Genomic DNA, 15,223 nt, shown 5'->3' on the forward strand with positions numbered 1-15,223 from the left:
TTTTAAATTTCTCATTACGTTTTCAGATGACTCTGGCATTTGTCAGCCAGTTGTGGTCTTAAATATTGATTTCCAAAACAAATTTTTATTATCCTTTTGTGAAGACAAAGGGAAAGTGTCCAGGGCAGAGATCATAATGGGGTTGCACCTTATTTGCCAACTTTGATAATGCTGGTATTGGCTGCCTGGAGCTCTGTGCTGTGAAGGATTCTAAGTGTGTAGTTCCTGATATATATATTTGTCATCGTTATCCTTAGGGCAGTGGTTCTCAAAATGTGGTCCCCGGACCAAAAGCATCAGCATTGTTTGGGAAGTTGTTAGAAATAATAATTCTTGGGCCACACCCTAGACTTACTAAATCACCAGCTGTGGGGTGGGACCCAGCAGTCTTGTTTTGACAAGCCTTCCAGGTGATTCCAGCGTACACAAAAGATCAAGGTATCAAGGGTATCATGAAAACCAAGACAAAAATCCATCTTTTTATCACTTAGTTCTTTCATTTTCATAGTCACAGTGTGGGTTTTTGGTCTTCTTTACTTGTCTACCACTTTTGACTAATTACTTTGAATGCTTTTCAGTTTGCCACATTATCAGGTACTTAATCTTTTCTAATTGGTGAAGTTAGCAGGAGTATTAACAGTGTCCTGATAACTTATACATTCTGGGTTTTTTTTGTATATTTTAATAAAAGAGGCATCAATGCAAGGAAAGTTAAAGTTTGAAATAGAATGACTTTTGTATTGACACAGTTTTAAGAGCTGTTATCCTTAGCCAGAACAGTATAATCTTCACTACTGAATTCTATTTAAAAAAACTATATGGCAGATCTAAGAGAAACTGAAGATGTTTCTAAAAATAAACCTTGGCGCAAGTTGAGTTTGGAAGAAAAAAGAAGTCCTAGGGCAAAAGAAGAAATTTGTTTTGTTTGGCAGAAACAGTAGCATGTCATAAAAGCTTTTTTTCCTTGTCTTGAGAATTTTTTTTTTTTAACCAAGACTTTTGGGAAGGGTAAGCTCTTTATTCTCTGTTCAGTTCAGAGAAACTAATGGACAATGTTAATTGTGTCCTTATGCAGTACTGCCAAGTCCTTGAGGACTTAAGGAAAAACTTATGTTGAAATATGCTTTTAAAATGTAATAAATGTTCTGTATAACATTTCTGTATTACGATTAGCAGTTTATGTTTAATAGTCTAGGATAGGGATTGGCAAACTATGGGTCACCTACCTTTTTGTAAGTAAGTTTGATTGGAACGTAGCCACACCTATTTGTTTACTTTTGTGTATGGCTGCTTTTGTTCTACAATGGCCGAGTTGAGTAGCTGCAACAGGGACTCTATGGCTAGAAAAGCCTAGTTGTTACTCTTTGGCCCTTTAAGAAAAAGTTTGTCAACCCCTGATTTAGGAAATTAAGAGTATGTAATTACATTAAGCCCAAGCAAACGTATGTCCCACTTAGGAATCTTCTCAGCGTCATTTATATGAAATACACTTCAATCGTGGAGGACCCTTTTAGTACTTAGGTAAGCGTGAGCCATTCACAAAATTGTATTAAAAAATATTATAGAGAAGTAGCCAGTGAATATTGACAAATTTTTTAAAATGTATTGATATCTTTAAAATGAGATTTATAACAATATATAATGCTAGCAAAGAGTTGTGAAAAGAATGCTGGGTTGAAAACCAGGACTAGAATTTAGGTTTTCTAATTCTGCCTTAGTCTAGCTATTTGATTTAGGCATAAGATACTTACACATTTAGTCAAGAGTCCTTACTTATAAATTATTGCGGAGTTCTCTTTCAGCTCTAGGTTTTGGTAATAATGTCCTTTTTATGTACCTTTTTGACGTCATTAAAAGCGTCTTACTGATCTTGCTGATCCTTAAGCTAAATATCGACTGTCATGTTGTTAACACTAGTTCATGCAAAAGACTAAAATCTTTAGTACAAGAAAACAGATTTACTTAACCAAATTTGACGTTTTGTTAATGGATTATTTTTGTTTTAGGACATCTGAGTTCTTCTTCCATATATCCCATATGCAGTGCTCCTTATTTATTGGCAACTTCATGCTCAGATGAGAAAGTAAGATTCTGGAGATGTAGAGTAACAGATGGAGAATCTGCCACTTCAAAGAATGGAGAAATGGATCTTATATACATTTGGGAAGAATGGCCGTTACTTATTGAAGATGGACTGCAGAGCAATAGTAGTATAACTGTACCTGGTAGGCCTATAGAAGTCAGCTGTGCACACACAAATCGTTTAGCAGTAGCATATAAGCAGCCTATGTCTAATAGTAGATGTTCTCAGGACTTTGTGATGCATGTAAGTATTTTTGAATGTGAGTCTACAGGAGGTTCATGCTGGGTCCTTGAACAGACAGTTCATTTAGATGAGTTAAATACAGTGTTGGATTCTGGCATTAGTATTGATAGCAATTTAGTGGCCTATAATAAACAAGAGGTATATTTATCCAGTAAAGAGAGTGTCACATCAAACACAAAGCGTTTAGTTCACTTAGATTGGATGTCTAGAGAAGATGGTTCTCATATTCTGACTGTAGGAATTGGATCAAAACTTTTTATGTATGGACCCCTGGCTGGCAAGGTACAAGAACAGACGGGTAAGGAAAGCCTGGCATTTCCTCTCTGGGAAAGTACTAAAGTTGTGCCTCTTTCTAAATTTGTACTGTTACGAAGCGTGGACTTGGTTTCTTCTGTAGAAGGCGCTCCACCTTTTCCTGTTTCTTTATCATGGGTCCGGGATGGCATCCTGGTGGTAGGAATGGATTGTGAAATGCATGTATATTCCCAATGGCAGCCATCTTCTAAACAAGAACCTGTTACAGCAGATTCATACAGTGGGAGCACTCCATCTATAATAAGTTTAATAAAACAGAGTAACTCATCAAGTTCTGGATTACATCCTCCAAAGAAAACCCTGACTCGATCCATGACCAGTCTTGCACAGAAAATCTGTGGAAAGAAAACTGCGCTTGATCCTTCTGTGGATATGGAAGATTCAGGTCTTTTTGAAGCAGCTCATGTTCTTTCCCCAACTTTACCTCAGTACCATCCTTTGCAGCTTTTGGAGCTTATGGATCTTGGCAAAGTTCGGAGAGCAAAGGCCATCTTGTCACATCTTGTCAAGTGCATTGCTGGGGAAGTTGTGGCTCTGAATGAAGCTGAATCTAATCATGAGCGCCGCTTTAGGTCTCTCACCATCAGTGCTAGTGGAAGTACTACTCGAGACCCCCAGGCATTCAACAAGAGTGAAAATACAGATTACACAGAAATCGATTCTGTCCCTCCACTTCCTTTATATGCCTTACTTGCAGCAGATGATGATAGCTATTACTCATCCTTGGAGAAATCTAGTAATCAGAGTACCTTAAATAACTCAAACCAGTTGTCAAAAGAAAGTTATGATGAGCTTTTTCAGATGTCAGCTTTAATGACTGATAGTCATGTGTTAAAGACAGATGAAGAAAATACAAAGCCCAGGGTTATTGACCTTTCACAATACAGTCCAACTTACTTTGGTCCTGAGCATGCTCAGGTTCTTTCTGGCCACTTACTTCATTCTAGTTTACCAGGACTCAGCCGGATGGAGCAGATGTCTTTGATGGCTTTAGCAGATACAATTGCAACTACCAGCACTGATATTGGAGAAAGCAGAGACAGAAGCCAAGGTAAAATTAAATTGGGTATAGGATTAGAGGAAAAATTGATGATAATATTTGTACTTATTTTTTTCACAGAAAATAATCTTAAATAATTTTTGTAAAAATGACAGCCATGAAGGTTTTTAAAATCATCATTGTTGCCTTCACAATAGTTTTAACTTGAATATATATTATTTATCCCATAAATCATTGTACTCTGAGAAAGTACCCAAAGATTCATTATGCCAAGTCATTTTTACCTGTCTACTTAATAATGTTAAGAATCCAACTAATTGCTTTTGAGTTTAACAAAAGTTAACATTCTTAATAAATAATTACTTTAGAAGCCCCAAAATAAAAGGTGCTTTCTCCTTTATTTATTTATTTTTCACATTGTAATAATTCACTATTAATTTGGGTTTTTTAATATTGAGGTTTTAAAAAAAATTAACATTAAGGTATACTCCTTCCTAGAATAGCAGCAAGCAAGCCTAATAAAATTAGGTCTTTTCCTCACCTAATGAGCATTTTTTGTTTTTAATCTCCTGAGTTATGAATAAATTTGTAGAAATCCCATCAGATTTCAAATAAGATCTGATTAACAGTCTAGCCTTGTGTACCAGATATGTCAGTAGGATGCACCCCTTGAAAGGAAAATGTGGGGTAAATTTAAGAAAAAAGAATAACAATAATAAAAATTAAAACTTTAAGAAAAAATAAGTTGGTCATGAATTGCGACATGAAATATTATTAGTAGATATTATTTTTTGATGTGACTGTATTACAAGTGTTTTATGTTTTTATTCATTTAAAGTAAAAATCAAGCCCCCTTACCATACAGCCATTTCTTCCAGTGTTAGCAGTTATTGGAATGGGTATGTGACTTGAATCAATATGGATAATATTACAGAGAAAGTTAAACTATTTTAAAATTGAGTCACATTTAAATTAAAATATTCATGTCAGAGGAGATTATATTATTAAAAATATGTCAGAGAGCCTGAGTCAATTCATTCTCTTCTTTATTATTTTTTCAATTATTTAACTATACAGCTTTTTTCTGTAATGTATAATTGTATAGGAAAAAGAAATATTAGATAATATTTAGACTGATAACTTTTGTCAGTTTCACAATGTTTTGTCCCTGTATTTGGTGCTGTGACATACCCTGCTTGCCAGAATTATTAGCATTTACTTGTGTTTTGCTAATGAAATGGGTTTTTACAAGTAAAAATACCTTTTTTTTTTCTTTTTTATAGGTGGAGAAACTCTTGATGAATGTGGCTTAAAATTTCTTTTGGCTGTTCGACTTCACACTTTTCTTACAACTTCTCTTCCAGCTTATCGAGCTCAACTCCTTCACCAAGGTGATTTTGGCAGTAATCTAGTAAAAGGAAGTAAGACGAGTAGAAGAGAGGCTTAAGAACATTTAAGTTTGTTTTTGCCCAGATACGATAATGCCTAATGCCGACAAGTTTGACACATTCTGAATTTCCTTAATTTATGTTAAAAATGTTTGCTTTCATCTCATCTTCTTTGCTTAAAAATACTGGAATTCTTTTGGTAGATGGAAAGAGCTAATGAAGAAATGGAAATGAGGCAATTGGATATTATGTGTAATGTTTTCAAATTCATTATACATTAAAGACCAATTAGTATTGTTTCATTCTCTTTAATTTCCTTAAATTTTCTTTTTTCTCCTTTTTAATTGACTTCTATCTAAATTCATTTTTCCCCAAAATTTGAATACAATTTTTGTTATAGAAATAATACATACTCAATTTTAGTTGTTTTACAAAACAGAGTACAGAACATAGAAAATAAAAATCCACCCACCCCCAAAACTGCTGTTAACATTAATGTGTATTTCAAATAATAGTTTAATAACATTTCAGATACTTTTATATTGTTAGTCAGGACTCCCAAAGTAATAGAAATACTTTACTTAAATTTAAGATAATGTAAACAATATAAGATATTTATTGACCCAGTGCCCCCCAAGTTTAAGAGATAGAGCTGGCTTCCAGGATTATTGGATCTAAAGGTTTAAACAGTGTTGTTGGGACTCTACAGGTCAACCTCTGCTCATTAGTCTCCGTCTCTTGTTGTCTTTCTTTCTCTTTCTGCTTCCTCCTTCCTTTCATTTTGCATTTAGCTTTGGAAAAGAGAAGCTAAAATTCTAAGTCAGATTATGTATTTATGTATTTATTTATTTATGAAAAATTATTAAACTTGGTTGAAAGATAATAGGAATCTAAAAATAATTTAGAATAACAGTCCATTCACAGCATAGATGTTTGTTTGTTTGTTTCTTAATTACAGTTTCTTTATTTCCAAAGACTTGGGTATAGTGGGCATTTCAGATTCCTTGGCACTGTATACTAGGTTAAAAATTTGAGTTCATATATTCGTATAAGTCAAAGCCACATCTTATAATTAATCATATACTTAATTCAGTAATACTAAACAAAATGTAATGTGAAGAGGCAAAATAAAAGCTGAACGATAAACACCACATGTGTGGGCCAGTAGGTTGAGAGACTTGCTGATGTAAATGATGCTTTATAAATATAAAAATATCTTACTAATATAGTTATTATGGGGTAATAAAAGTTATTATGTGCTATGTACTATCCCAAATGCTTTAACTATATTATTTCTTTTAATCCTCACAACAATGTAATGAGGTAGGTGCCATGATTATTCACATTTTGTAAATAAGAAAATTGAGGAATCAAGAGGTTAAGTAACATGCCCAAAGTTATATAGTTAGGGTGGAGCTAGAATTTAATTTATGCATTCTGATTCCAGAGTTTTTGCAGTCCTAAGTTCTGTTCACCAGCTGTACTGTCTCCTTGATGTTTTTTTGATTCCATGGAATTAAATCCACACAACAAATGTTGACCAAAGGATGTCAGACATACTAGAGAATAGAAAGACTCAGCACAGTGGCATTTGCCCATAAGCGTTTTTCCTTATCTTTTTAAAAAAATATATTTTAATTATAGAAAATATATGCTCATTGTAGAAAATATTGATGTGATTGAGTTACTTAGAGAAGCAAGAAAAAAAACCCATATTCCCTCCAACCCCAAACAGTTATAACTCTGTGAGTCTTATATAAACTTTTAGGCATTTATATTGCAAATATGGAACGCACATTTCTGATCATCATTATATAATCATATTTATATTTCCAACAAACAATTATAACCCCAAACAATTATAACTCTGTGAGTCTTATATAAACTTTTAGGCGTTTATATTGCAAATATGGAACACACATTTCTGATCATCATTAATAATCATATTTATATTTCTTATAAACATTATTTTTGATATTTCTTCAGGCCTGTCTACTAGTCATTTTGCCTGGGCCTTTCATTCAGTAGCAGAAGAAGAACTGCTGAACATGTTGCCAGCAATGCAGAAAGATGATCCCACATGGTCTGAACTTAGAGCTATGGGTGTGGGGTGGTGGGTCCGGAATACCTGCATCTTACGCAAATGCATAGAAAAGGTGAGTGTTTTATTTTGGTGTAAAAATGAATTAATATATATTGCATGTTTATTTACATGATAGTCCATATTTCCTCTCCTGTTACTCCTTTTTTTTTTTTTTTTAGCAGTAAAATGCTTTTAAATAGTCTTTATATTTCAAAATAGCATAATTTTTAAAAATTTATATTCTAATTCTTAAATTGCTAGTTGATATATTAGCATTTTTTATTGATATATAGAAAATAATATATATACACATTTAGGAAAATAAAACAGTACAGAAGAGCTTGTAATGAAAAGTGTAGTCCTGTTTCCATCTCTTTGTAATCTTGGAGGCCACCACCATGATTACTTTTGTAATTATAAAATAAATGAATAAGTTAATAAATTTACATATACATGCATGCGTTCATACACATTTTTTTAGTTTATTGGACATTTAAGTAGAGAATGTATGACAGTCTCGTATATGAAGGAAAGTATTTGTTTACTTAAAAACTGTTACCGTGAAATTTTGACCAATATTTTCTAATTATAGGTAGCCAAAGCAGCCTTTTATAAAAAGAATGATCCTTTAGATGCTGCCATTTTTTACCTTGCAATGAAAAAGAAAGCTGTGATTTGGGGATTATATAGGTAGGTGAAAAAACTGCTTCAAAATGAAAAACTTTCCATAGAGTATGAAGTAAAGATTTGTTGTTCTTGTTAGTGTGATTCATGTGGATTCTTAGTTATTTTTGTATTTAAGAGATTTCATGTGAAAGAAGCCCACGTTACAGAGCAGAAGAATCTTGGTGAGGTCACATTAGCTTTTTTTAGGTTTATCAGTCCAGAAAAACATTTTTTTTTTGCCTATTTTAATAACTTCTCATGATGCTCCTGTAAAACGAAGAACTAAACCAGAAACTTTATCTGGAGTGGGGAAGAAGATGAATTGGTGGAGCTTTGAAAATACACCTACCCTCTGCCCTATCAAGGAGCTCTTGGACCAGGCTGTCCTTCCAAACCACCCTCTTCCTAAGGGCCCTGACCCCATTCTTGAGCTAGGGTCATTTAGAATTTTTCTCTTTCACCTGTTCTCAGCTAGACTTGGTGAACGTGATCACCATAAATAGTTCACTGTTCGTTGGGGGTTCAGTTCTAGGTGTATCCATATGATCAGCAACCTTTGGGGGAAAATCATGGTATCAATCAGTTCTAAGAGACTAGATCTTTTAGGATTATTTTGCTTCAGGACAGATTCCTTGGATTTTTATCATCAAATTGATCTTCAGGTGGGCAGTGGGGGTAAAGGCAGTTGATTAAGTATAAATGGTAAAATAACACAGAAGTTAATATAAATTATATATTTTATATAGATTTAAAAATAATTTCTCACAGTGCTGTTAATGTAGTTTCTTTGTAGTTTGAAAGAATGTTTTCAATAATCTCTGAAATTTATATGGAAAAGTAAATGTTTACCATAAATGTTATTTTTGCTCAGAAAAGCAACAGATGTATAGTAATTTATGAACTGGTAAATGTTTCTTTTGAGTCTTAACTTTTAAGTGGCTAACTTTATAACAATTGGTTTTGATGTAGAAACATAATGTTCCGAAATTTTCAAACTTTTTTCTTTATAGATCTCAAAAAGATTCCAAGATGACACAGTTTTTTGGACACAATTTTGAGGATGAGAGATGGCGTAAAGCAGCTTTAAAGAATGCTTTTTCTTTGTTAGGAAAACAAAGATTTGAACATTCGGCAGCATTTTTTCTTTTAGCTGGTTGCCTCAGAGATGCAATTGAGGTAATGAATGAATTTTTTAAAAAATAGCGTTGTCATCCTTTTAAGCTCTTTATGGTTTCAATTTTGTTTTTTAATTTCAACTCAAGTATAGTGGAACTAACACAAGGCTTAATGCCTAAAGTAACTGGTAATATTTAATGGTGACTTTAAAATTTTGTCATTTAGCTTGAATGATATTTATACAGAATTAAAATTAACCAGGTTGTGTTGGTTGGTAGAGATAGGTAGTTGATCTGACTCTTAAGAATATTTATGAACAGGTTAAAAAAATAAAATATTTGTCCTATCACTTTAAACATATTCGGACGTATATTTGGCTGTGTGTTAGTTGACAAACCTTAGCAAATTTTTAACTAATTATTTCTAAGTAAACCTTACAAAAAGTTATAAATATTTAAAATATAACATTTCTGTCTCAAATTGCCCTTTTGCTCAGAGTTTCATACAAGTGATTCAAAACATCTTTTTGATTTGGAAACATTATAGTCTGCTGAGGTGGATGGGAAGGGTAAAAGCTCAAGAATAAAACAAAGTATGTCATTTGAATTGATGCTGTTAGGAATTATTCAGTATTTTTTCATTAGGCTAATTCTTTTTGCAAATATGTATTTAGTACTACCAGGTAAATTAACATAAATGTTGTCAAGTAGATTTGCTGAAGCAAGCAGCATATGTTTTGTTTATTATCCTTGTTCAGTGATTTCAGATATTAAAAAAGCTTTGTGTTCATCTAGTTATTAGTGAGTCAATTGAGTTTACCTTAAAATGAAAGATACTCATATTTATAAACAATATTTCTTGTTTTTGAAGGTATGTCTTGAGAAACTGAATGACATTCAGTTGGCTCTTGTAATAGCAAGACTCTATGAGTCTGAATTTGATACATCTGCAACATACAAATCTATTTTACATAAGAAAGTTTTGGGAATTGATTCTCCTGTCAATGAACTCAATTTGTTGAATGTAAATATGCATTATGATCCTTTTCTTCGGAGTATGGCGTATTGGATTTTAGAAGATTATAGTAGTGCTCTGGAAACATTAATAAAGCAACCTATCAGAGAGGATGATGGTAAGCTATACTTCTAAGACGTTAATGATTAAGAGTTTTATTAGTGTTTGTCAGGTTCAGAGCACACTGTTGGGTGCTAAGGATAATGCAGAGCAAATTGAAGACATACATGGTCTAAGACTTTATGGTTTAGTTGGGGAGACAGAGTTATGTATACAGTTTTTTATTTTTTATTTTTTCCCCCCCAGGAAGCTAAATCCTTTGAAAACCAAGGACTTTGGATTTTCTTATTGAACATAGATGTTATCAACATTTGAATATAAATGTTTTGAAGAAAATAGTGATAAACAGGGAAAGAGAAGTGGTTGGATTTCAACTATAATTTTAAGGTTGACTAGATAGGACTGAATTGGATATGGAATATGAAGGGAATGAGAGTCAAGTTTAACTCCTGGGTTTTTAGTTTGAGCAATAGGTAAGTGATAGGTGGAAGGCTAGGAGCAGATTTGGAGAGTGTTGCTTTAGATAGAAAAGACTTCTCAGATAAGGTGACCTTTGAGATGAGACCTAATTGAAATGTGTGAGTAATCAGTCAGTGCAGATATCTGGTTTTTAGGCCAAGGGCACAGTAAATAAAAAGGCCTTGAGGCAAGTATATGTACATGTAAATGGAAATGTAGTGTAGGCCTTTGGATATAGTATTCTAGGTTTACAGGGTGAAGTTGGGACTAGAAATAGAGATGTGCACGTTATCACATATAGATGGTATTTAAAGCCATGGGACTGTAGGAGTTCACTCAGAGTGTAGATAGAAAGGAGGTCAAGTACTGAACTCTAGGACACTCAGCATTTAAAAGTAGAGAAGATGAGGAAGATCTAGCAAAGCAGGCTGACTGAGAAGGAGTGTCCAGGAAAGTAGGAGAAAAAGAACTAAGAGTGTGTAACTGGATGTTTTAAAATGTCTTAGATTGTTACCTGAAGAGATGTGAAATCAGCATAATCTTTGTTTTCCTACTATGTTAGAACGCTTTCATTACAAATGTATTCTTGTCTATTCAGTGCTATGTATTAGTTTGGTCTCTTAAATTTTTCTCACAAGACCAGGTAGATAAAGGTGCCATGGTAGAGAAAATGGCTCTTGGCTCATAAAATGAATTTACTTTCAGATCAAGTCATGATGTCAGCCTGCAATCCTGCCGTTTTTAATTTCTACAATTATCTAAGAACACATCCTCTTTTGCTGAGACGTCATTTTGGATCATCTGATGCGTTTTCCACACACATGAGTTTAACAGGAAAAAGTGGACTGGCAGGAACAATTAATTTAAGTGAAAGAAGATTATTTTTTACTACTGCCAGTGCCCATTTAAAAGCTGGCTGCCCTATGTTGGCTTTGGAAGTATTATCAAAGATGCCAAAAGTCGTCAAAAAAACGAAACCTTTTTGTAGAACATCTAGTTTTCTGGATACTAGTAAAGTCTGTTCTCCTTCTTCTCCATTCAAATTGGATGCAAGGGAAGATAAGTCTTCTGCTATTGATTGGTCACAGTCACTGATGAATGGTTTTGGATCTTCTTCAGAGGGTTCCTCAGAGAAGCAGTCAAACTCCACTCTTTCTTTTGACTGGAGCCAACCAAGTATTGTATTTCAGGATGACTCTTTAGAATTAAAATGGGACAGTGATAACGATGTAGAAAATGAGGATCTCCCTGTTTCAATGAAAGAACTAAAACCTTTACAGAGAAAAGTAGGGAAAAAAATAGATGAAACGAGTTCTAAGTACACAGACTCTCTCAGCACACTAGATGAAAATGACATTTTAAATCCATCAGAAGATATCATTGCAGTTCAGTTAAAATTTAGAGCATGTTTAAAGATTCTCACGGTAGAACTTCGTACTTTATCTACGGGATATGAAATAGATGGTGGAAAATTGCGATACCAGCTGTACCACTGGCTTGAAAAAGAGGTGATAGCCCTTCAGAGAACTTGTGACTATTGTTCAGATCCTGAAGAATTACAGTCTGCATTTGGCGAAAATGGAGATGCATTTGGATTAAATGAAGATGCTGAAGATTTGCTTCATCAAACAAAAGTGAAACAACTGAGAGAAAATTTTCAGGAAAAAAGACAGTGGCTTTTGAAATACCAGTCACTCTTAAGGATGTTTCTTAGTTACTGCATACTGCATGGATCCCATGGTGGGGGTCTTGCATCTGTGAGAATGGAATTGATTTTGCTTTTACAAGAATCTCAGCAGGTATGTAACTTACATGATAACCAGTCAAAATACTACTTGTATGAAAAACAGTTTTTGAGATTGCTTTTTTAGTTTTAAAATGTTAAAATTGTTGATTTTCTTAATTATGGTTGCTTTAAGGAATTCTGCTTTTTGTGTGGTGCTTCATATTATGGATTTCTAGAGTTGTGAATGCATTGTGGTTTAAGGACAGTTTGATATCAGACCCTGTGATCTGCTTAATTCATATTAAACATTCTTATACGAATGCCTTGTGAGATGATGATACGAGCGTATTGTCCCATCATTTTTCATTATAATTGGTGGAAGGTTGATCTCCTCAGGTCCCTTCTAACTCTGTAAAAGTTTATTATGCTTTTAATTTTTAATTGTTCTGAAGTTTCTCAAAGAGACCCTGAATTACTTAATGGATTATAACTATAAATAGCTGATTAACCTTTTTTCCCTTTGTTTTTTAAGGAAACGGCAGAACCAATATTTCCTAGCCCTCTTTCAGAACAAACCTCAGTACCTCTCCTCTTTGCTTGTACAGCCAGTGCCAAAACAGTAGTTGCCAATCCGTTATTGCACCTTAGTAATCTAACACATGATATTCTGCATGCCATAATAAACTTTGATTCACCACCCCATCCTGATATCCAAAACAATAAAGTAAGTATGCTTGGTTTCAGACATTTAATTTACCTATATACTATGATAAAACTAAAAGATAAGTGTTAAGGCTTTTTATAAACAATTTTAAACATCATTCTATGCATAGTGATTGTTACACTGCCAAGTTTATATTGGTTTTGATCAAAGAAAACTTTTGGTTATAGGCCAAGTTCATCTTACTTGTATTACTTATACCCAATAGGGTACTTCAATTTTTAAGTTTTACTTCGTCTTATTTAACTGCATCATTTTGGTAAGCGTAATAGTGTGTATGCACATTTATGAGTAAATCTTTAGCAGTACACTTAGCCAAAAAGCTGGGGTTTTTTTAGAGACAGAAACTTAATATTATGTAAAAGTACTAGTATCTCTTTTTTTTTCCTCATAGTCTGCATTTGATTCTCTCCCACCTCACAGGCTGTGATACCATGCCATCCATTTTCTTTTTGTCTAGTGGTAGCCTCTCCTACAGTTTTACCTTCCTGGATAATCTTAACCCTTATAAATTAACTTTGCCACTTTATTTCCTATACTGCTCAGTAGAATAAATGCCCACATTGCATATTATACAATTAGGAATTTAATTTTCTTTAGATTGTGCTGATTTTAACCAAACTTTATTCCATATTTAACTTTAATAATAAGCAAATAATAAGCATAACCCTGGTATATCAGCTTTTGCTGCTTAAGAGCCACCCTGAAACATTAATAGCTTAAAATAACCATTATTTATTTTCCTCATGATTCTGTGGGCCAACTGGACTGATAGCTGGATACCTTCATTTGTCTTTGGTCAGCAGGCAGGTTGACTGGATTCTGGATGACCTAGGATGGCCTTATTTACATTTCTGGTGGTTGGCAGACTGTTTGCAAGGCTGACAGGAAACTTTGGGATAACCAAAGACTTTGGGATGTGTCTCATCCTCCAGTAGGCAAGCCTAGAGTATTAGCCTGGGTTCTCTAAAGAAATAGAGCCAATAGGGTGTGTGCGTGTGTTTTTATAGAAAGAGCCTTGTTGTAAGCAGTTGGCTCACTTAATTATGGAGGCCGAGAGTCTCAGGATCTTCAGTTGGCAAGTTGGAGACCCAGGAAAACAGATTGTGTAGGTCCAGTCTAAGTACAAAGGCCTGAGAACCAGGATAGGTAATAGTGTAAGTTCCAGTCCAAAATGCCAGCAGGCCTGAGACCCAAGAAGAGCCAGTGTTTCAGTTCTAGTCCCAAGGTGGGAAAAGACCAGTGTCCCAGCTCAGTGCAGCCAGGCAGAAGTTCCCTCATACTCAGCTTTTTTGTTCTGTTCAGGTCTTCGATTGATTGGATAAGGCCCACTCACAATCTGGAGGGCAGTCGTCTTTACTCAGTCTACCAATTCAAATATTAACCTCATCCAAAATAACCCGAACAGACACATCCAGAATAACGTTTGACCAAACGTCTGGGCACCCCTTGGCCAGTCAAATGGACACATAAAATTAACCATTTCACCTGGATTATTTCATGTAGTGGTTCCAGGGGTTTAAAGAGCAAAAGTAGAATTTGCAAGGCCTTTAGAGAACTCGGTTCAGAAATAACACATCACTTCTGCCGTGTCCTCTTGCACAAAGCAAGTCTCAGCCCAAATTCAGTAAGTGGCGAAATAGACTCCACCTTTTGATTGGAGAAGCTAGAAAATATTATCATTTTTGCAGTCTGTTGTATGTGGTCTTCGCTGTCTTCATTTATATGATGCTGTCCTTGATTTTAATTCATATCACATGTCTATTGATAATTGAAGGAAAAATAGCAATTAGATTTTAATATGCACAAGAGAGTATCATACCTCATAATTAGATCAAGAACCTGGTCTTTTAATAGTCTAGCCTCCTTTTTTACCTAGATTAAGCTGCTCCCTCATCCTCAGATCTACTTCTGTTACTTCTCTTGTCATGCCATGTTTAGAGTCCTGTCTTCCTCAGTACACGTATTTGCCTTTCAGTTGCTGTCTTTCATACCTTCTTTCTCTAAAATTTCACTCTCTTCAAATTGTTTTCTGTAGTAACTCGACTGTGTGATAGCATATTCTTCAGTGATCTGTTCATAAGTGAACTGTCATTTACCAGGCTGGACTTCATATTTTGGTTGAGGAAGGAGCAGTTTGAGTCTTGGAGGGCTTGCTTTTAATGCATGGCTCATTGCACTACTGAATAGCTAACATCTGTTCTCGTTTGCCCTTAAAACAGAAATTAGGTAGTAGGTGTCTGTTTTATAATTTCTGCCGAAGTCCTCAGGTTTTGTATGTTTGTTTGTGTGTGTATTTTTAACTTGTTTGTCACAAGACCTCTCAGACAGAAATGGGTATTAGGGAGA

At 34.3% G+C, this 15,223-nt stretch overlaps 1 protein-coding gene across 2 annotated transcripts in view; it reads left to right on the forward strand.

Annotated features, from left to right (window-relative positions):
- Window positions 1–15,223, forward strand: part of DMXL1 (Dmx like 1) — a 129,760-nt gene that overhangs the window by 46,665 nt on the left and 67,872 nt on the right. For both annotated transcript variants that reach the window (XM_061189539.1, XM_061189540.1), the window contains exons 18-25: window positions 2,007–3,692; window positions 4,925–5,032; window positions 7,016–7,185; window positions 7,705–7,802; window positions 8,789–8,954; window positions 9,765–10,026; window positions 11,133–12,226; window positions 12,686–12,877. In XM_061189539.1, coding sequence (XP_061045522.1) covers window positions 2,007–3,692; window positions 4,925–5,032; window positions 7,016–7,185; window positions 7,705–7,802; window positions 8,789–8,954; window positions 9,765–10,026; window positions 11,133–12,226; window positions 12,686–12,877 — 3,776 coding nt within the window. The remainder of the gene's footprint in view (window positions 1–2,006; window positions 3,693–4,924; window positions 5,033–7,015; window positions 7,186–7,704; window positions 7,803–8,788; window positions 8,955–9,764; window positions 10,027–11,132; window positions 12,227–12,685; window positions 12,878–15,223) is intronic.

The sequence above is a fragment of the Eubalaena glacialis genome, chromosome 4 (genome assembly GCF_028564815.1).
Source record: "Eubalaena glacialis isolate mEubGla1 chromosome 4, mEubGla1.1.hap2.+ XY, whole genome shotgun sequence".
NCBI lineage: Eukaryota > Metazoa > Chordata > Mammalia > Artiodactyla > Balaenidae > Eubalaena > Eubalaena glacialis.